This window comes from Sorghum bicolor, chromosome 4, assembly GCF_000003195.3.
Source record: "Sorghum bicolor cultivar BTx623 chromosome 4, Sorghum_bicolor_NCBIv3, whole genome shotgun sequence".
Taxonomy (NCBI): domain Eukaryota; kingdom Viridiplantae; phylum Streptophyta; class Magnoliopsida; order Poales; family Poaceae; genus Sorghum; species Sorghum bicolor.
The window spans coordinates 63,390,974-63,413,630 of NC_012873.2; the positions used below are offsets into that span (position 1 = coordinate 63,390,974).

The following is a 22,657-nucleotide window of genomic DNA, read 5'->3' on the forward strand; positions in this document are numbered from 1 at the left end:
GTAGTCAAAAGTCAAAACCAGGGTTCGAGTTGCTTCTAAAATTGTACTACATGAAATTAAAGTAGCTGCTTTAGAATAAAACAGCTTTCATTTAGAACTCACCTGTTTTAGTTGGATTTCTACTTTTTTTTTTGGCACAGAAGATCTTTTGAGAAGCTCAACCAAACGTAACCATAGTTTGGAGTCCTTGTCTGTTGTTGGTAGAATAGATTTACTTTTTGAAGGACCAAAATGATGATCAGAATGGGATCAATGGGAGCTGATTAAAAGTCTTCTCAGAAGAATTTGGTCTATATCTTTATAACTCAACACGTCCTTCTAATTATGGAGGTCACATGTCAGTTAGTGATATATCGATCTTATAAATAATTAGAAATATCTTAAAGTTTTTCTAAAACAAAAAGTATCTTAAAGTTGTGCGGAAGCAAAACGGCAAAGCATGTATTGAATTAGTCGCTTTAAGCTAGCTAGCAAAAAGACATCACTAAATCACGAACGTTCATTTAGAGAAAAATGAGCGATCAATTTTCGATCAACATAGTTGCCTTAATAGGAAACCAATCATTTTCTTTTTCATTTCACTTCATTTCACTTCTCTTTCTCTTTTTGGACTGGTGTACTCGCGCGCAAGTATTTCAGTTCTCTTTCTCTTTTCGCAGACGTGTTGGATCTCACGCGCTCCCACATTTTTTTTTATTTTTTTCAGAACCATGGACACATAAATTAGAAAATTGAATTACACAGAATAACTTCGACGAATAACTTAGTACTGCTAAGTTATAGATTATCCTTTATTTTTGCGCAAAAAAATACATTTTGAAAATACCTGCAAGAATAACTTAGATAGTTGAGTTACACGGCACAACTTTGACGAATAACTTAGCAGTGCTAAGTTATATAATATTAAATTTTCTTTTAGTGCACAATTTATATTTTAAAAATAGTTACGAGAATAACATTCTTTTTAGGTTACATAAGTTAATAGAAAAAGTAAGATGACTACCTAACATAGACATGAAAAAATACAAGTTAAATACATCACTCTAAAAAGTAAGTTAATTAAATAAGGTCGGTAGTATAGACATGAAAACATAAGTTAGATACATAACTTTGTACAACAATTTAATCAAATAAGTTAGGTAGCGTAGACATAAAAATATAAATAAATTTGATACATAACTCTGTACAACAATTCAATAAACTAAGTTAGTTAGCATAAACACAAAAATAAAAAAGATTAAAAACTCGGTTATTTAATATAGCATCAAGAAAAAACTATATAGAACAAATGTATAGAGCAAAGTAACAAGCAACATTTATTGAAGAATCCAATAAAAACAGAAGAAACTATTACCAAAACTTGAATTTGGAAACAAAAAATTTATGAAATTTTTATATCAAATATAACTTGTGTACATAAGTTATTTTATATATTTTTATACATAAATTATATGTTATAAGTTAGTACATATAAATTTATATTATCTAAAATAAAATTCTTCAAAACATATGGAAGTAAAGGCTAATTTTGTTTGCCTTGTCATATAGAACACACGGAGAAGACAAAATAAAAAAACTGACCTGCCAAATGCGTATGACTGCGAAATATATTTGTTATTTCTAAACTTTCGCTTGTCATATATATCATATCGTCCTCACTAGTTATCCTATACAAAGACTATTGTGGAATTCTATGTTTTGAGTGAGTTTTTTATTTTATACAATAACTAAATTTTGTAGTTTAGAATATAATTTTATCTTGGCCCAGGAGTACACCAACAAGTCGGCAACTGCCGGGCTCCCTCCTCGGCGTCCGCTCCTGGAACCTGGATACGGCTATCTGCCGCCGACCCACCAGCTATCAACGGGCGCGGCGCAACAAAGTCCGCTTATCACCGTCACAACGACTGACGATGATCACTCCACTCGCCGGTTTTTCTGGAAGACCGGCCGAGCCCGGGCGGTTTGTTTGTTTATTGCAGCCGTGCCAGGCTAGCAAAGCCGAGCGGCAGGTGCGGTACGAGTGGTACGTACACTACTCCTCTCGTGTGAATCGTGGTCTACTCCACCTGACATGGATCGTGTTAATTTGTGGCTGTGGCCGTGCTCGTACGTACGCTGAGAGCTGCCATGTATGCATCGCAAAGGAATCGCAAAAAAAAAAAAAAAGTATGCATCGCAAAGTCCTCCGGTTCCCGTGGAGCATGTGTCCACCACACAGCTTTTGCACACGGAGTACGGCTGTTCGTAACAGACTACAGTACGGCGGGCTATAAATCATTCACCGTATTTTTTTTGTTCAACAACGTGGTACCGTCCGCCCGTCATTGTTGCCGTATCGCCTGATCGCCAGATCATCGTAGCACTAGCTATATAATTTTCGCTTTTCAAACCATGTACGTTACAATTCATTTAATGCAAGTTTAGATCGTACGCATTCAAAAAGAAAAATAACATTGGAAGAACAAATGCCGGCCATGCATTCATCAGGAAGTGTCCTTGTGCTCCGAACAACCGAAGACATGAATTAGATGCTCACAACAGTTAGGTCAGTGTCAGTCAGGCCTCGTTCGGTTGTTGGGGATTAAAAACAGGCCTGCTTTTATTCCTGGACTGGATCAAGTAATTCTGGTTGCTTCACTCAAATCTGGCCCGTTGTTATTCCACACCTATGATGGTCCATTTTAATTTTGGGCATAAAAAGAGAAAAAAGACCACAATCGACCCGTTTTTATTTCGGGCCGTATCTAAACGAACGGCCATTTCTGGTCTGACATGACTTGGAGTCGAGCTAAATTGATCCGGGCGGAATAGGCCGTGTTCCGGGCGGTTTCAGCCCAAAACGAACAAGGCCTTAAGAGTTTCATATTACAATTACTAAGATAGTCACGTCAGGTACTAAATGCAAATAAAACTTATACTGAGATTGGACTTAGAAATACATATTTGTAGAGCCCGTTTACATTAGTTGGAGTTTGGCTAGAAATAAAAAGTCTGTTGATTATGGGGATTGTAAGGCATGCACTATACTGTTATGATCCTTAATTAAATTGAACGAAGACTATATTTTCATATTAATACAAAATTAGCATGTACACTGTCAAAGTTGTTTCCACAAGTTGTCCGTATAGATCAGGGCCATGCTAAAGTTCTTAATGAGCGTAGACTTTGAATACAAGAACCTCATGCTACACGGTTAAAGAAAAAGAACATGATCGACAAATTAAAGTATTGGATTCCCTCCCATTTCCAATTGATACACTTGGGTGCTAGCTACCAAAAGGCTCTTCCGTAGTTCATATCTCACGCAGTGTTACACATGTGCATATTGTGGTAAAGTATAGCAACTAGATGATTTTTATAAAGAATCGCTTAAGCTTATTAGCCGAATCTATCAGCCATTCAATAATGTTTTTCCCTCACAATAAATCAGCCAGCAGTACTTTCTATCAAATACGTACGACCGCGAATTATTGGTCACTTTCTCAGTCCTTTCTTTGTTTTTTCTCTTCTTGCTTTTTTTAAACAAAGTATAAGGCCTTGTTTAGTTCGCGAAAATTTTTGAGTTTGGCTAACGTAGCACTTTTGTTTATATTTGGTAATTATTATCTAACTATAGACTAACAGGTAAATTATGTGATTAGTTTTTTTTATTTTTCCCTAATATAATTGTGAAAATTTCAGTTGACTGTATCTTTATATGTCTGCCGTTCTAAAAATTAATTAAACAATGCTCCTCTCGTTTTGGATCTGGTTTTCTATTATTTTTAGTTTATTTTCTGTTTATGGCATGAGAACTTCTGGTCTAATTAGGTTCACAATTTATTTTACATTTCGTTTCTTTCCTCTCGTTCATGCATATGTCTAAAGACGCGAAGAACTAAACAAGCTCAAAAACCAGATTTCTCGGTCCTTTCCAAGCTCGATTGACGACCTGCGACAAGAACAAACGTACACCTAATTAATCGAAGCCGTCGCCGACCGGAAAGGTATCCGGTATTCTATTTCGATTTTTTAACGTAAATTTTATTCCGATTTTCACATCTAGGTAGCTTAATTGGGGGGCGTGCGTGGCCTTGGTGTGTGATCGATACTATCCAGGAAAACGTCTGACAACCTCATCCTAAGCAAGTCTTGTAACTGACGATTGGCTATCGCATGCAGCTGAAATAGAGTGCGCATGCATGTATGCATGTTAAATTGTTAGCCTGTGCTTACCTTGGATATATAGATTCCATGGATGCAAAGTGCACGGCCTATCCTTTTATTAAAAAATTAAAATAAGAAGGAAAATAAAATTCATAACCACTGTCGACGCGCCTCGACCTTGTGCAGAATCTACTCTATGCAGTTCCTGCTCCAGCTCCTACTAGGTACAGCTAGCTAGCCGTGGAAGTATCTGCATGCTGTCCTACACGACATTTTCATGGCGCCGCACGTACTTGGCGTGGCTGCGGCAGCTTTCATGCGCGCCGGGCCGGGGATCTATATAAAGTCGTCAGAGACGATAACAAGTCGGCGATCGACGAGAGCCCAGCCCCAGGATATAGGAGAGAAGAGGCACCGCGCCGCGAGTACGCGAGGATCGGAGATGGAATTCTGCGCGCGGCAGCAGCAGGTTTTCAATCTGCAGCCGCCGCCGCCGACTCCGACCACCAAACGACAGCCGGCACCGTCGTCGGCGAGAGCAGCTTGGCCTCGCTCCCGACGCCCCGCTGTTGGTCTCCTCTGTTGGTCGTCACGCCGCCATAGCCTAACACTGCAGGTCACCGCCGCCACGACCACGACCACATCCACGAACACCATCTGCTTCAAGAACATCATCCAGGACACGAAATTACCGAGGTGAGTACCTCGATCTTCTTGCAGCTCCTCTCCGGGTGTAGTGCTAGTGCAAGTCAGGCATTTTACTTCTTGGCCTTGTTTAGTTCCGAAAAGATTTCGGATTTCGGTACTGTAGCACTTTCGTTTGTTTGTGGCAAATATTATCCAATTATACACTAACTAGGCTCAAAAGATTCATCTCGCGATTTACAGACAAACTGTGTAATTAGTTTTTGTTTTTATCTATATCTAATGCTTCATGCATGTGCCTAAAGATTCGATGTGACAGGAAATCTTGAAAAGTTTTTGGATTTCGGTGTGAACTAAACAAGGCCCTTGTTCGTTTGGTTAATAAATCATGACACAAAATACTATTGGCTTATTTATTGTGAGAGAAAAAAATACTATTGAATGTACTTAACTTCTTTGCATGGTGCGGAATACAGGGCGGGCAAATTTTTCGAGTTGGAGATGACGGTCCGTGACTGCGACATCATCGACGTCTCCGGGGTCGTGAACAATGCTGTATATGCTGGTTATATCGAAACAGGTCTGCTATATATACCATCCAACAACAATAACCCCCAGAAAAATATATAGTGTACAGAGTTACGAACTTATGTTGTACTGTATCACGTTAGTCGTTTCCAAATACCTACCAACCCCTGATCCGTGCTAGTATATACGGTGACGACCATTCCCGCTATATGCATGCAACCAGCTCGCCAAGCTATGCTTGCAAGCCTCGGCGTCTGCACGGGCTCGATCGTGCGCACAGGCCGTGCCATGGCGCTCTCCGAGTTGAACGTCAGGTACTTCGCGCCACTCAAGGTACGCGCATTCACATGTGAATATATATAGCAGTTCCTTTTTATTCAAGAATTTTACACGCTTTTTTTGTGCTTTCGATCAAAATTTCTACACGCTTTGCGTCCAAACTTGCATGAATGAATGCCTATATATATATTTCTTCAGCGCGGTGCCAAGTTCGTCGTCATGGTGAGGGTTGTCCAAATCAAGGGTGTGCGGATGTTTATGGAGCACTTGATCGCAACGCTGCCAGACCGCAAGGTACGTACGTCGCCACAGCCAGTAGCCACACATTGCATGTACACGTCTCTCCTGAGCTGATGATTGCTAATATGCATATGGCAGCTCGTGCTAGAGGCCATGGCAACTGTCGTCTGCCTCAACCAAGACTACCGTCCAACTCGCATGTTCCCGGAGATGGCGAACCTGCTGCACTTCTTCTCTCATCCTAATTAGCGCGGATCAATCCTAGCAAGCTGCTTTATCTGCTGATATTGTTTGGAGTCTTTTATCTACTGTACTGGAGGCACGAAGTTGCAATTAGAGTGGGCGGCTGGAAGCCGATTAAAATTCTTTGCCGAGAAGAACTTAGCCTATGTCCTCGATTATAACCCAATACGTCTCTATTCTAATTATTATGATCACATATGTCAACTAATGATATGTCGACCCTAGAAACATTTAGAAATTTCTTAAAGTTGTGTGCAAGCAAATCAGCACCTTGCACAACAAGAAGAATAATCCAAGACCACGGGTCAGTGGTGTCTCGGTCGCATGGGCGGCGACGCCACCACCGTCCACCTCTCCTCCCTCTCTCTCTCTCTGCCTCCTCGTCGCCGTGGCGGCGAGGCCCTTACTCAGCCTGGTCACAACAAAATACCGAGAATCGAGAACTTAACTGAAAATACCAAAAATCAAACCGAAAGTACCAAAATCGAATTTTTCGGTACCTTGTTCGGTTCAGGGGAACCGAATTTCACGAAATGTGCTGAGTTTGGGTGTAGTTATATTATTATAGCACTATTTTAGTCCATTATATTTTATACATGTGGTACTATACTCATATAATTTTGTGGACTTGTATATGTATGTATTTGACACTATTATTTTTTAAGAATCATTTCCAAATTATGTCAAAATTAGCTTTTGAACTTGCTATTATATGTTCATATGATCAGTTCAGTATTTTTCGGTAAATACCGTAACCGAACCGAAAGTACCGAAACTGAATTTCCTCGGTACCGATTTTTGGAAGGAACTGATGGGTACCTATTTTCCGAGGAACCAAATTTCCATAAGAACCAAAGTACTGAACCGAACCGAATTGAAGTACCGAATGCCCGGGTGAGCCCTTACCATGTTTCTTGGTGTTGGTTGCCCGGATGGCTGATTCTCGGATCCACACCACCAGCGACCGGATCTAGTGCTCTTGAGGCTAGATCAGGCGCCCTCCACTTGGATTTGGTCGAGGCATAGCCGGCATGGGCAGTAGCGCACGAAGAGCCCGAGGTCATTGGACGGCTCATCGCGTCGGCCGCTTGTGGACGGTGTGAGAGCCAGCGGATCTCCTTCTTTACTTGCCGCTTTCGAGCCATGGCGAGTTGCTTGCTAGGAGACATCGGCTACCGCGGTGGTGACGACCTAGCCACATCAGGGAGCCGCTAGGCGCAGTTGGCATGGGTGGTGGCTCGCGCAGGGGCCGGGGTCAACGGATAGCTTGGTGCGGCGGCCGGCCGTGGATACGTCGGAAAGCCGCTGGCGGTGGCCAGCCACACGTCGCGCTCACGCGGGTGGCAGTGCCTATCACTCTATCATCCTTGGTCAACAACTGGTGTAGTAGAAGGGTCATGACTACTACCGCGCACGGGTCTGAGGTGCCATAGTGATAGCCTTGTCCCTCTTGGGCCGATGATGGCGACGCCTTCAGGCGCCATTTTCTTGTTGGAAGCATTCATCAAATGGCCCTCCCCTGTGTGCAGTGTGTCTTCCCTAGGTGAAAACCCTGACCATTTGGTCAGGCAACGGCAGCAGAGATGTGTCGTGTTCCTCCTTGGAAGTGTTGTTTGGGAAGCTTGTGCTCATGTCTACAGCGGTAACTAGCGTCGTGGCGAGGAAGATGGATGCCTAGTTGAAGATTCAAGTTTGCTGTGTCCATGACGGAGGAAGGAAATCACGAAGAGGGCGGTGGCGTAGCGATTGGAGGGCTTTGCATCTGTTTGGCGATGGAGGGCGACTGTTTGGTAGGACCGTACGCTAGTTGTGACTATGAAGTTGGCAAGGTGGCCGCCGTGGAAGATAGTGGCCAGCATATTTGAGTTGCCGAGTTGACCTACGTGGTATGATGGTGGGCAGTCCCACACAGTGGTGGCTGTTTTCGGGTGTAAAGAGGCATTATGAATAGCATCTAGAGGATGTGGGGGGCACTTTTATCTTCAATGAGGCAACTAGGTCCTCGAACTATGTAATTCTGTAATAAAAAAACATTTATATGCATTGGTCGATGCAGAAGCTGGCTAGTTAGTCACTAAAAAGCTGGCTAACAAAAGCTCTAATGAGCAAGCAAATATTAAACAAAGAGCCAATTAGGAAGAACAACACAAGCTGCAGTTGAACTGAACTGAACTTAATAAGACCCTTAAAATTAATTAACGCTCACAGCTAACACAACGCAACGCTGAAATCCACACCACGAGATCGAGCTCATCGCCACCAGCTAGTGATTGGACAAAAATGGCGTGATGCTGCTTGAAAGATCAAGTCATGTCAGCGAGACAAACTGTCAAGCAAAAACAATACGTACTCTACTGTAGCTGAACAAAGACGTCTCACAAGCTAGAAAATTCATATCCAACGTTTAGCTCGAGAGCTGCTGCTGAAACACGCACTCGAGACGCGCAGTCCGTTCACCAATAGCAGCGAGCTGAGCACGAGAAACTGAACGGACTCCAAATCTGAAGTGAAGAAGAGGCACCGGAAGGACCGGTGCTGAGAGAGTCCAAGCACCGGCACAGACGAGCTGAAAGTGCCAAAAATGAGGTGGCTCGAGCTGGTTACTGATCCTGAACTGAAAAAGAAAGATGGATTCCCTGAAACTGAAACTGAATTGCTCAAGCTACACAGGGTGCTCTTCGAATTGCTTAGTGGTGGTGCAGCTTCTCTTCGTATTGCTGGGCCTCGTTTCAGTCCGTATGTAGGCCCATCCTCGATGAACCTAGCCATCGGGCCATTGACTTTGCCATTTGTAGCCCGGTCCATGACAAATAGGTGGGCCCTGGTCGATGGCGATGCCACTTCTTCCTGCTCGTGCTGTCAGTCTGTGACAGATACGAATTTACGATACAAGTAGTGTATATACCTTGCATGAGTGGCATCCGGATTCCGAGCAGCGTTTTGTTTTGTCATTGCCTAGAGCAATGATGATAGCCTGTTGGCTGTAGAACAATTTCTGAAGGTATCGTATTTTACTGCCTACTACTCCTCCGTCTTCGCAGTTCTCGATCTTTCATACCGACACCAGCGACGACCGCGCCTGGCACTGGTGAGTGGTGACTCGACAACACGACGTTCAGAAACGAAATCATTCCATCTCTGAAACGGCCCAGACTACAGTGGTGTAGGTACTGTAGAGAAGAACAAACTACGATGCGTTCTCTCAGTCTGTACCGCCTGCACTTACGAAGGATAGTGACGAGAGGATACGATGCACCCAAGCATCAGCAGCGCAGAACCGAAGCAGGCACTTGTTGCATCGCTCAGGCATTGCTCAAATGTCGTCTCGTACGAGACTCGGCGCCACCTCGCCTCACGCTGCGTTTTCTCGCAGTCGCCTCATGGCTTGTCTTATAAACCGATTTTTTTTTATCAATTAATAATGTTTTTTCTATAATAAATTAATAAATAATATTTCTTTTCACAGTAAACACGCAGATGCTTTCGCGCAGACACGCGTATGAAAAGAATTTTTTTAAGTGTCATGTTGAATATGCTGACACATATTTAAAGTATTAAATATAGATTAATAAAAAGTAAATTACATAGCTTATCTGAAAACAGCGAGAAAATTTTCTTAAAACTAATTAATTCGTTATTAACACATGAGTTATGGCTAATCATGGTCTAATAGGTTTAAAAGATTCATCTCGCGATTTATAACCAATCTATGCAATTAGTTTTTTTTATCTATCTTTAATGTTGTATGCATATATCCAAAGATTCGATGTAATGAGTGAAAAATTTTTGATGAGAAACTAAACAATGCCTAAATTAAAGGTTACTCTCTCTGTCCCTGAAAACTTCAACTTCTAGAATTGTCCTGAATTAAAATTTTAAAACTTGGATCGAATTTCTAGAAAAAAAACATTAAGATCTATAGTACCAAATTAATATCATTAGATTTATCACTGAATATATTTTTATAAGATACTCATTTTATATCATAGATATTGATGTTCTTTTCTATAAAGTTAGTAAAACTTAAAAAAAGTTTAACTAGCACGGACTCTAAGAGCTTTTAGGGACACAGGTAGTACTTTTTAGTGCATCTTTTTTTGATACACCTCTATCTTACTATATTTTTCCTTCTTGTTTCTTGTATACGTATTACTTATATCTTTTTCACTCTTTATTAATTCTTGTGTCTAGAGCTAGAACATCGTCTCTCATAATCTTATATCTTATAATGAGACGGACGGAGTAGCTGACTTCTAAGTAGTGGACGGAGTAGTAGCTCAAGAGCAAGCTGAGAGCCTGAGAACGATGTGCGAGCACGGTGATACTGATGATGCACATACAAGAAAAAAAATACTGTTATGTGGCTAGAAAAATACGGCTAATTCTGGCCAATAAACGAACATGGTGTCATCAGAGCAGACTTGACCACTGACGACTCTGCTTAATTATTTCCTGCTGAGAGGTGAGATCAATTCAAGACGGAATCGTCCTCCCAAGTTCTGCTGCTGCACTCCTTCCCCATAACAAGCCTGATCACAGATGCTTCCTGCTTTTGCTGTGCCTGGCCGATTCCAGCGTCGCTAACCCGTCGCTGTCCCTGTTTTGACGCACAGTAGGTTTCTGTTTATAGTTGTACTCACCGGAAGAGCAGCACACATGCCGCTTGCCGTATCCAGTGTTCCGATACACAACTCGGAACGTAGTACAGATGAATGTGCATCCAGTGTTCTCCTGGAGTAGGCTGTAGCATGGCCGTGGTAGTAATTGGGAGGTAAAATACACATTCAAATGCATCAATGCATGCATGGTTTAACCAAGGCCTTGTTTAGTTCCTTATAAACTTTATAAAAATTTTCACTCCTCCTCACATCGATTCTAGCGGCACATGTATATGGAACATTAAATATAAATTTAAAAAAATAACTAATTACATAATTTGTTTTTAATTTGCGAGATTAATCTTTTCAGCCTAGTTAGTTCATGATTAGACAATATTTGTCAAATATAAACGAAAATGCTATTTTTTAACAAATATTGTCCAATTATGGACTAATTGGGCTCAAAAGATTCGTCTCACAGATTACAGGTAAACTATGTAATTAGTTTTTATTTTCGTCTATATTTAATACTTCACGCATGTGTCGCAAGATTTGATGTGACGGAGAATCTGAAAATTTTTAGTAAAACTTTTTCGGAACTAAACAAGGCATCGGTCTAGCAAGTGCGTACTCTCTTTATTTTTATAAAGAACATAGTTTTGGATAAGATTTTAGTCAAATATTGACAATATAAAATCCTAAATAACTTTTAAGTTGTTGAGTTTTAAAATATAAAAACCACATGAATAGAGTTTTGTCTTAAAAATATTTTTATAAAAATATACATATACCACTTTTTGATAAATATTTTTATAAAAATAAAAAGATAAAGTTAGCCTATAGAAACTATATCGCTGTCCTAAGCGATTTTTTTCATGGTACGAAGAGAGTATCCCTGTCGACCTACGGCCGGTAGTGCGTGGTGCCTGCCGGCGCTCCCAAGTCCCAACGGCGAGACGGCAAAAGCGTGTCAACGTACTGAAGTGATCACCGATGCAGTGCTCCTGCGCGTCCGGCTCCGGCCCGGCAGCCGTTCACGGCTCCCCTTCGTGCCGAGGCCGCCAACCATGTGAGCGGAGCGCTCGGGCAGGACAGGAGCAGGACACTCTGCTCGTGCTTGCTCCACCTCCACTCCACTGCTCCTCCTGCCCGCTCCCGATCCATCACACATATTCATACGGAGCAACCCCATTAGTGGCCATTGCCCAGGGCTTTCATATATCAGATCAGTCCATCGCATCGTAGCGTACCGAAATCTAATAAAAACATTTTCAGATTTTCTGTCACCTCAATAGAACATTAGATATAGATAAAAAGAATAACTTAGGCCCTTTTTAGATTGCTGATAAAAATTTTCAGAGTGTCACATCGAATGTGTCGGAAGGATGTCGGGAGGGGTTTTTAGAAACTAATAAAAAACAAATTACATAGCTCGTCAGGAAACTGCAAGACAAATCTATTAAGCATAATTAATCTATCATTAGCACATGTGGAGCACTTAAGGCTAATCATGGAGTAACTAGGCTTAAAAGATTCGTCTCGCGATTTTCAATCAAACTGTGTAATTAGTTTATTTTTATATATATATTTAATGTTTTATGCATGTGTCTAAAGATTTGATGGGATGGATGAAAAAATTTTAGTTGGGAAACTAAACAGGACCTTAAGCTAAGCTAGCATTGGAAGAACGATCAGACTCCACTAGTCACTATGTATGGCATGCGACCTGTGTGAGCAACTTTACAAAAACAAATCGGTCGAGTCACGCGTGCATGCATGGAACCTGCCCAGCACCTACACAGTACACACTGCTAGAGAAAACTACAGAGATGTTGGTGACAGGTTGCTAGGCGTTAGCTCTACCAGGCCAACCCACGTACGTGCACTTTCGTAGGCGTCACTAGACTATAGTGCATTTCCAGCGCAAGAATTCTCTGGTCCGGCTCTCCACGGGGATATATTTCCACCGACCACCGGGATGCAGAAATTGCACTGGCCAGGACTGAGCCGTAGCCCGTAGCAATGCACCACGGTTACGTTCGAGCACTCGCTAGACACGGACGAGCAAAAGTGAAACCGTCGATCGGAGGTCTCTCCAATCCTGCCACAGACCGTGACGACCCGTCCACGTTACTTACGAGCACGGACCATCGTCGTCGACAAACAAAACCGACACAATTTTACACTATCTCTGTCCTTAGAAACATGCAAACCTTTATCTTTCGTGTCCCTTCACTCTTCATAAGAGCATGAGTCCTACCTGATTTCACTAATAGTAACAAATGTAATGGATTAGATATTAGGGTCCTAATTAGTTTCTTGTCATGTTTGTTTTTTCAACTCATGATCCATATTCATATGAGTTATAATAGCATTTGTTCAACCATGACACAAAGTCTGATTCTGAATGGATACACAAAATACAAACTCACTTGCAATGTACAAACATATTTGATACTCCCTCCGTCCACGAAAGAATCAATTCCTAAGATCCGTGCCAGTCAAACTTTTTAAAGTTTGACTAACTTTATGAAAAGAGTAACAAATCTATAATATAAAATGCACATTATATAAAAATATATTCTATGATGAATCTAATAATACTATCAAATACGTACTCTTAGATTCATCATCATTAAATAATATATATTTCATATTGATTTTTATGTTATATAATTTCTAATAAACTTGATTAATAAATGTTGATGAAAATTGACTAGAGATAAATCTAGAATTAGCAGCTGCCGACGGAGGCAACCTCTTGCCGGGAACAAATGGAATGACTCGTGGAGTGCAGCTACTGTATCCTGAACGCTGTTGAAGACATGGCAGCAGTATATGGAACAGTGAGCAAGCGCGGCAGTACGAGTACACAGCCGGGGGCGACGGGGGATGGCGACGAGACATGACGGCGTCGCCATCAGCGCTCGTCCAATCAGGATCTGACGGCCACGGCGGTGCCTCCACCACGTCACTCCCACTCCCGCTCCCGCGGCCCCGCCCCCCGCGCTTTATTCCGGCCCCACCACGTCCCGGCTTCCCCACCACCGGGTTGGTGCCCCCAGTGGCCAACGCCCACCTGGCGCAGGGCTGGCCCCAGTCGTCATCCGCCCATGACCAGCAGATGCGCCCAGCCGTGCGTGCTGTTTCGCGCGCTCGATCCGCCTCGGGGCGTGCGCCTCTCCAGCTTCCCCAGGATCCACAGATACGGCAGGCAGGCAGCCGCGCCGGGCCCACGTGAGAGAGTCAGAACGCTGCGCGTGACAGTAGACCACGCGCTAATCACTAGTAGTAGGAGTACGTGTTAATTAATTATTAAAGAATAATAACCCTGCTAGATAAATGACCATCCTGACCTGCCAAATTCCGTCCGTCCCCGCACGAGTACTTGTGGGGCTGGAATGAGAAGACCCGTAGTCAGAAAGTAGGGGAGCGCCACGTGGACACGGGCGGTGGGCTAGGGACTCTAACGGCCTGCCTCCAAATGTGGAGTGCAAGTCCTATAAAATCGACTGCCGTTTCACGGTAAAGGATAGCTGCCAATGTACTATCTGTAAAGTAGCACGATGGTCGCAGTCGTACACGAATACTGCTAGTGGTATTATTATACCATACTGGCACACCGTATCCCTGTCTGGTCTACGTACGCAATGAATACGTACAGGATACTAAGCGACCGTGATCCGGACCCCACTTGCAGAGAGAGACAGAGCTGCGGGTGCGAGCGCGAACAGGTAGCGAGCAGGGGGGGCACGGCACGAGGAGCTGTTCATACCAGCAGTGGAAGGAGCGGCGCATGCAGGTGGTGTTGGCAGGGGCGCTGCTGCCGAGCCAGAAGGCAAAAGAGAGAAAAGGGCAGCAGCAGAACAAGACAAAGTTGCAGTAGTGCTGCTAGGCGTTGCCGGTGTGGCTGTGGCTGGCTTTCAACACTACTGTCTACTGTATGCTGCTGCTGTGCTTCTTCAGTGGAAAGGCAAGCTGCTGCTTGCTCCTCTTCGTCTTCTCCTACATTGCTAGTATAATCCATGGAGCTTTTTTTTGCTTCTGCAATGCTGATGCTATGGATGGATAAGCAATAGCATACTCCTACCGGAGAATGCAACGGAAAGCTATGGTTAAGCTACCTCTTTCCCTCATTGCTGATTTGTTTCGATGGGGGTGCTGCTGCATTTGGATCAATAGGCCAAGCAAGAACCAGCGCCAGCTTTGCTAGTTGCTCATACTAATTTATTCCCATCTACATATATGTATCCCATATAATCCAGTCGCGACAAACAGGAAACGAAATTAACAGCAACGAACACAGAACATTGTAATCACAATTCACAAACCAATGGAATAGAAAAACGATGAGCAAGCTACCATTATAACCTACAAAAGATGTTTCTTTTCTTCACCTCCGTTTTTCTTATTTTTTTTTACCTTTATCTGCCCGACGATGCTCATCCCGAATCACCTCCGGCAACGGAATCATCCAGAATGATGTCGCTAATCTGCCTGCTTCTTCAGCTTCAAGCGCCTGGATTGAAGTGGGGATCTGACACGGCAGACAGCTCCGCATCCTCGGACGGCGGCGCCACGTTCAGATCGATCATGCAGGGACAGTTGTTGATCGGGGACGGAGGAGTGGCAGCGGGTGAGGTGGTGGAGGCGGTGGCGGTTGCGGTGCCCGTGCCGGCAAGGGACGACGCCGCGGCGGCGGCGCCACACACATGGGACCTCTTGTGGCCCCCGAGAGCCTGCCCCGAGGGGAACACGCGGTAGCAGTGGGGGCACTCGCGCGGCTGCTGCTTTGCATCCATATCCATGTCCTCGTCCTCGTCCCCGTCCCCGTCACGGTGCTCCGGCAATGGCGACAGCGGTGGCTGGGGCTGCAGGGGAGGAGCCGGAGCTGGGGCCGGGGTCGGGGCCACGGGAGGCGCGCAGCAGCCGCCCCTGCCGCCGCGCACGTTGCTGGCGCGGTGGCCGCCGAGCGCCTGGTAGGAGCGGAACACCTTCTTGCACGCGACGCACATGAACTGCGTCCGCTTCTCCACCGGTGGCGGCGCCGGCGTCGGGGCCCGCGGGAGTGGTGGCGCGGGGGGCGGCGCGTAGCCGTCGTCACTCCCGTCGTCGGAGCCGTCGTCCTCGGCGAGCACGGCCGACGGCCAGGAGTCGCGGGAGAGCATCATGAGGGATAGCGCCACGTCCTCCGGGGTCGAGACCTCTGACAGCGAGCTCGCCGGTTCGGGCTCGCCCCAGACGGGCGCGGCGTTCACGCGCTTGGCGTGCGGCGGGGTGGACTCGGCCTCGCTCTCGCGATCCGAGAAGGCAGCATCGGCCACGCGAAGGCTGCGCTTCGGATTCTCACGGAGCCCGTAGGTGGACGCGGCGGGCGTCTTGAGGCCGACGTCCTCGTCGGCGACGGCGGCGAAGGAGGTCGACGCGGAGGACGCCGAGGAGATCTGCTGCTTCGCGGCCGCCGCCGCCGCCTGAGCTCTGGCGATGGAATGAGAGCGCATGTGCCCGGCGAGAGCGCGGGGGCTGGCGAAGCGGCGGGAGCAGAGCTTGCATGTGTTCTTCGCCATGGCGAGAGAGCTTGCGCCTTCCGGACGGAGCTCGGTGAGCTCTCTCGGCAGGCAGGAGCGAAAATGGTGAGGAGAGAGAGCGTGAGCCAGCGAGAGAGCTGCGGGGGAGGTTAGAATATAGCGGAACAGCCAGCTTCTCTCTCCTATTTAATTTTCTTTTCAGGATTTTTTCCCTTACATTTCTTCACATTTTATTTTATTTTTTTTTTTGGTTTCCTCGTTGACACCTTCAATCGCGGTGAGGGCGTTGGTGATGCTTGGCTCATGCAAATCGAAGCAGTCAAGCAGAGATATTTTTGCTGCTTTGACGGCTTGAATTGCTTCCAGTTTTTTAGGACCGGACCCATCTGCTCCTGTGTTGATATGGAATTACCACAATTCACAACTAATAATGCCTTATATTTGCACCAGAGATGCTAGACCCCATATATGTATAGATGCTAGATAAAATAAGTTTTGATCCTCTACCAAACAATCATGAATGCAATTTTCGGTTTTGCTTGCGCAGATGATCCCATATTAAATGGATGGATGCCAAATGGTCAAATCTCTCTCTCTCTCTCTCTCTCTCTCTCTCTCTCTCTCTCTCTCGTTTAGGATACATAGCCAGATTAACCTCTCATGCTAGTGAATATATGATTTTTCCCAACGCTTCTATAACATTATATTATGCTAGCAATTATTAAGATTTTTGTCCTTTATTGAAATACACATTTGTAAAATTGCATTGATATGTGATTCCATATAGCTAATTTAGGTAGCTATAAACATATTATTAGAAGTAAAATTTAATAAATACAATTGTTCAAGCTATTAAACATCACAGAAGATAAAAGAAGTTATAATAATATATAAGGCTCATTTTTAATACAAGCTAAAATCACACACCTAACATACTCTCCACTCTGTGATATCGATGTACCCATGCGCCCCGCCTCGTTGGACTTGCTGGATATCTAAGTATGCTATAGTTTCGTTTGAAGCGTAGGAATTTCGTGGGAAGCATATAGAATCTCAAAAGAATCAATTTAATTTTATAGGAAACTGCAAGAACTGAGAAAAGTTATGGCATTCCAAATAAGGCCTAAAATCTCTTGAAATTATCAAACTCAAGGAATAGGAAAAATGCATCATATGTGTGTCCATGCAATTGAAATCATACTCAATGTGGATCCATAATTTAATAAAACTACAAAATAAAAGCATAATGATGATTAGGAAACATATATGAACCAAACCCTAAGACATAAAGGAAAGGAAAAATTAAGATTGTGCTTAATTTTCCTTTAGTAGATCTCATTTTTTTCAAAAGAATTTATAGGATTCTATCATTTATTCAGAAAGGCCCTAATAAAAAAATCTACATCAATTTATTCATTTAAAATCCCTCGAGTCCTACTACGTCACAATGGGGTCCTTACGTGCATACACAAGTGTGCATACGCCAAAATCCGATGAAAAACCAATGTCCAGTCTGTGACTATAACCGTATTTTTGTTTGACGTGAATGGTCGCATCCTGACACTAGTAAGTCACTCACACGCAAAAACTCTACACGCAAAGGGGTTTCCAAATGTACTATAGTGTCATGGAGGACATACAAGTATCCTCTACAAATCGATGGGCGAACCCGTTGGATTGGTGCACAACTATACATGGAAGCAATTGATAGCTTCTTGTGATCAAAGTCACTAACTATACATGAAAAAGATCTCACGAGTTTTTCTTTGTTGCATCGTAATCGTGGAAAAGAACCCATGAGATTTTCTTTGCTGCATCTTAGTCACTCCTTGTGCCTCCTCAGACCCAAACGCACACATAAAAAAGTTTAGGGGTGAATGGACATAGCTCGACTGGCTAAGGTGCAAGTTCGAACACTAAAAACTCTACAAATGGCCTCGCAAAAAAATCTCTACAAAACCTAGACCTATAATGTAAAAAAAAATAAAATAAAATGTTAGAAAAATGTTGCTGCAAGCTCTGTCTGTTTGTTATAGATTCCTAAATTCCTTATTTTCCAAGTTTCTAGCAATTTGATTTGACTAATAAATAATATTTTATCGCTCCAAATTATAAGTCCTTCTGATTTTTGTAAGTACAAAGCTTTACAATAAACTCCTAAACTTTTAATTTAGAATGGACAGAGTAGTTACTATAGACGATGGGAGGGGCCCGGCCGGAAATGAAGCGCAGGGAGGGCCAAGTAAAAGTAGATAATTAAAGTGCAACAAACACAACATTAGTTCGGTAGTAAGAATGTGAGTACATTGCGGTGCCCGTTTTCGTAGCAAATTAATAGTAGTACGCGTTAGTACTAGCTAGTATACATTCACCCTCAATTCAAGTATTGCTGGCTCGGAGACTTATATGGATCCAACCTTTGCAGAGAAAACCACATGCGATTGATCTGCTTCCAAGGATTTTATAGATGAGCACATCGAGCGACAGATTCAGACTCTGCGTATCTCCGGTGTGCGGTGCGGACGTACGTACGGTGGCACGCAACGCCTTTGGTGCGGTCGACCTGAAGCGTTTCCATCCGCCATGTCGACACAACAGTTTCGCACCCGCCTGCCTGGTCGTGGAGTGGGTGACACATGATGGATCAACGAGCGGACAAATCCACATGATTACCCCACCAAGTAGGAACCGGCGCGGCCGGCTAACGAGTATACAGTACAGTGGTAACTACCAACGCCGGTCCACCACCACCACCACCCTGCAGCCCTGTAGGGCGCTGCGTGCAAGTGCTGCTGCGTCGGCGAGCCATGGCATGCGTTCGAGTAGCTTCTTCAGCGCTGCATGGTGAAGACGACGACGCTGCCGCTGATGATGACGCCTCCTGCATGTTACTGCCCTTTTGATCAGCTTCTGCCGCTGCAGAATTTAATCCGGCTGCCGCGTTAACTACCGCGCTAGTGGTGGTGGTACTAGGAACTCCATTTGTTTCCGTTTCGCTTTCCTCAAAGTCAAAGTCAAGTGGTGTGCATTTGGCCTTTGCCTGTGCTGTGCTGTGGATGGAGTGGTGGTGGTGGCCCGCCTGGTGGGGTGCCGATGACGGGATTCTACTCCTATACGTTTCACCATCGGTGTCTTCAATTCGTCTCGTTGTTCTCCGCTCTCGCTTCAGCCCATTTATCTCTTTTCTGATCTCTTCTTGCATTCCAACTCCGTAGCTGTAGTTATCGCAAAAAAAAAAAAAATCCCTCCATAGCTGTAGAACACGAGTTTTGTGCTCTTTTGTCTGCAGTCTACGTACGGAGTAGTATTCCATAGCTGTAGAACACGAGTACCAGAAGTCCAGCACAGCCCTGCAACAGCCATATATACTAGTGGTACGTACTCGTACTCCAGCGCGCACAAGGCAGAATGCCAGGATGGATGACAGCGGTACACGGCAACGGGCAACGACCTGGATGCGTGGCTGCTCAACTGGGGAAGCGAGGGAGGTCAGGCCGAGTACTGTGCAGCACAGTACATGTCATCGGCCTACTATGCAGGTCAAGGTACGAGTAGGTGGCCAGTCCAGTGGACAAACACCCAAACGGGACGCGTGCGGGTGCGGCGCTACTGCTGGGCGGGACCGGGACCGTGCCTCCCTCTGCGTCTGCGTGCGCCCGCCGTCTTCCAAGGGCGTGTTTGGTTCCCCGCATGCGGGCGAACCTGGCCCGTGGGATGCAACCCGCACCTGTTTGGTAGCCTGTCTCCCCCTCCTAGCCAGGCTCCTCTCGTGCAAATCCTCCTCTCGGGTCTGGCTCAGAAACAACGCCCGATTTGGGCGTTCTTCTTCAGCCTGGCTCGCTCGATGCTCTGGCGAGCGCGCGCGCGTGCCCATCCGTGCACGCAGAGATGGCGCGAAATTGTTAGGGTTACCTCCCCCGTTCCCGCCATTCACCGTCTATATATCTTCCTTCCCGCCTCCTCTCTTCCTCTTCTTGTCGCTCCCCATATGCGTCGCCGGTTCGTGCTCCATCTATTCTTCCTCTTGTCCGCTGTCGTTCTTGCTTGATTCGTGCCAAATTAATACTTCTCCTGTGTCTCGATTTGTTGTAGGTGAAGTGGATCTGAAGGTTCTCCATTCAAGTGAATTTTCCCCTAATTTTTCTCGATTTTTCTCTCCGATTTGGAAACCCTAGGTCACCTTCTGTTGTTGCTCTCATTGCAGGGACACCAGATCTGCTTTGTTGTCTGTTTTTGCGGTATGGATCCGTGTGCTTAGGTCTATTTTTTTTGTTATTTTGTAAAAATCCAATCTTGTATATGCTAATCCCCTTTGCTTTGCTTTGTTTTTGTGTTTGCAGATTTGTCCTCCCTCACCTGCTGTTGGGCTTTGGCTGGTGGCCCTGCTTGTTGACGTGGGTATTTTGTACATCTATAATCCCCCTCTCGCCTCTCTATCTTGGATTCGGATGCATGTCCTACTTTTTTAGATTCTGAGCAAGTATCTTAAGTTGCCATTTTTGCTGAGCTATTGCCCTAGTCTATGATGATGATAATTTTTTTCTGAGCTATTGCCCAAGTCAGTGATGATTTGTGACTTAATCTGAGCATATGTCAAGTTTTGGTATAGCTTAAGTATTTGTCGTTAAAATGCATTTTTTTCTAGATGGACCTGGAAGAGAAGCGACGCATTCTTTTTGCTCGTGCTGGTGCTCTTATCACGGCTATGTATGCCCTACTGTTTGCTAGGCTTAGAATGATTCAGTGTGAGCGTCCTGAGATCAGTTATGGTCCAATGAGCATTTGGGATGAGGAGCGCCAAAGGAATCTGAACTTAATTTATAACTACAATGACATAGAGTGTGTGAACATGCTTCGTATGAGAAGAGCCCCCTTTTTTAGTTTGTGCAACTTGCTTAGGGACAAAAAACTACTTGCAGACAACATAAATTCTTGTGTTGAAGAGCAACTTGCAATGTTTCTTCATATTGTCGGTCATAACCAACGATTTAGAGTTGTCAAGCAAAACTGGAGAAGGTCTATAGAGACAGTCCACCGCCACTTCAAAGATGTCTTGTATGCTATTGGTGAACTTAGACAAGAGATGATTAGATCTCCAAGCAATGACACACCACTAAAGATTAGCAACAGCCATAGATGGTATCCTTACTTTAAGGTAAAAAAATTGTCATATAGCTATTAGGATTGTTGCATTAGATCATGTTAATTTACTATGAAATTTTGGATGCTATGTAGGAGTGTATTGGGGCCATTGATGGGACTCATGTCTATGCCAAAGTTCCAGCCAAGTTGCAAGCTGCATTTAGGGGTAGAAAGAATGCCCCCACTCAAAATGTGCTAGCTGCAGTTAACTTTGACTTGAAATTTACCTATATCCTTGCTGGTTGGGAGGGATCAGCACATGATGCCACAATTCTTGCTGATGCATTGCAGAGGCATGATGGGTTAAGGGTTGCACCAGGTAACTAAATCAATTGTACACACTCTGTGTCATTCATCACATCTGAAGGAACCATAAACTTTACTTAGCAACAATTGGGTCTATGACTCAAGGTGATGGCAAGAAGTTTATGGTCCTCCAGATGCCATGGGTGCCACAAATGTTTGGAATTTGCATTATAGCTACCATGAACCTGATTGTTTTTAATATTTCTTTTAGGGAAGTTCTACTTAGTAGATGCGGGATATGCTGTAAGACCTGGATTTCTCCCTCCTTATCGAGGCACTAGATACCATCTAAAAGAATATGGCAATTGGAATTACCCAACCAACCCCAAAGAGTTATTTAATTTGAGACACTCTAGTTTGAGAGTAACTGTTGAGAGGGCTTTTGGCGCTTTGAAGAATCGTTTTCGCATCATTGACACCAACAAGCCATTCCATCCGTTGAAGTCACAAGTCAAGTTAGTTCTTGCTTGTTGTATCTTGCATAACTGGATTCTCAGTTTTGGGGTCGATGAGGTAGTTCCAGAAGAGTTTTCTTGGGTCCCCAATGTTACTAATAGTCAGCCCCCTCCTGCTCATATGGATGACAATGCAGCTTGGGCACTAAAGAGGGATGAATGGGCCAACCATATGTGGGCAAATAGGGGTCTTTCAAGAATCTAGGCATGTTTGAGTGCTTTGTAATATTAACTTTTTTTATCATTACTGCTATTGTAAGATTGTTCCTTTTTATGTGGCACTACACTTGATCTGAGGCTTTGGGCAATAGCAATGATGTTCCTTTTTATGGTACTACACTTGATCTGAGGCTTTGGGCAATAGCAATGATGTTCCTTTTTTTATGGCACTACACTTGATCTGAGGCTTTGGGCAATAGCAATGATGTTCCTTTTTATCTGGTACTACACTTGATCTGAGGCTTTGGGCAATGTGCAATGATGTTCCTTTTTATCGGGTACTACAATTGATCTGAGGCTTTGGGCAATGTGCAATGATGTTTCT

At 44.3% G+C, this 22,657-nt stretch overlaps 2 protein-coding genes across 2 annotated transcripts; one reads left to right on the forward strand and one right to left on the reverse strand.

Annotated features, from left to right (window-relative positions):
• Nucleotides 4,706-6,221, forward strand: LOC8076226 (acyl-acyl carrier protein thioesterase ATL4, chloroplastic). Its single transcript, XM_021458192.1, has 4 exons — nucleotides 4,706-4,845; nucleotides 5,271-5,655; nucleotides 5,800-5,895; nucleotides 5,980-6,221. Exons 2-4 carry the CDS (start codon nucleotides 5,536-5,538, stop codon nucleotides 6,088-6,090), a joined length of 327 nt encoding a protein of 108 aa, XP_021313867.1. The 5' UTR covers nucleotides 4,706-4,845; nucleotides 5,271-5,535; the 3' UTR covers nucleotides 6,091-6,221.
• Nucleotides 14,927-16,344, reverse strand: LOC8076227 (zinc finger protein ZAT1). Its single transcript, XM_002454485.2, has one exon. It carries the CDS (start codon nucleotides 16,247-16,249, stop codon nucleotides 15,194-15,196), a length of 1,056 nt encoding a protein of 351 aa, XP_002454530.1. The 5' UTR covers nucleotides 16,250-16,344; the 3' UTR covers nucleotides 14,927-15,193.

What these genes read in the sequence shown, in the direction of transcription:
- LOC8076226 (XM_021458192.1), top strand. Translation starts at nt 5,536, where the DNA reads ATGCAACCAGCTCGCCAAGCTATGCTTGCAAGCCTCGGCGTCTGCACG. An exon ending in GGTACTTCGCGCCACTCAAG is followed by an intron (nt 5,656 to 5,799) that starts GTACGCGCATTC and finishes ATATTTCTTCAG; the next exon opens with CGCGGTGCCAAGTTCGTCGT. An exon ending in CAACGCTGCCAGACCGCAAG is followed by an intron (nt 5,896 to 5,979) that starts GTACGTACGTCG and finishes TGCATATGGCAG; the next exon opens with CTCGTGCTAGAGGCCATGGC.
- LOC8076227 (XM_002454485.2), bottom strand. Translation starts at nt 16,249, where the DNA reads ATGGCGAAGAACACATGCAAGCTCTGCTCCCGCCGCTTCGCCAGCCCC.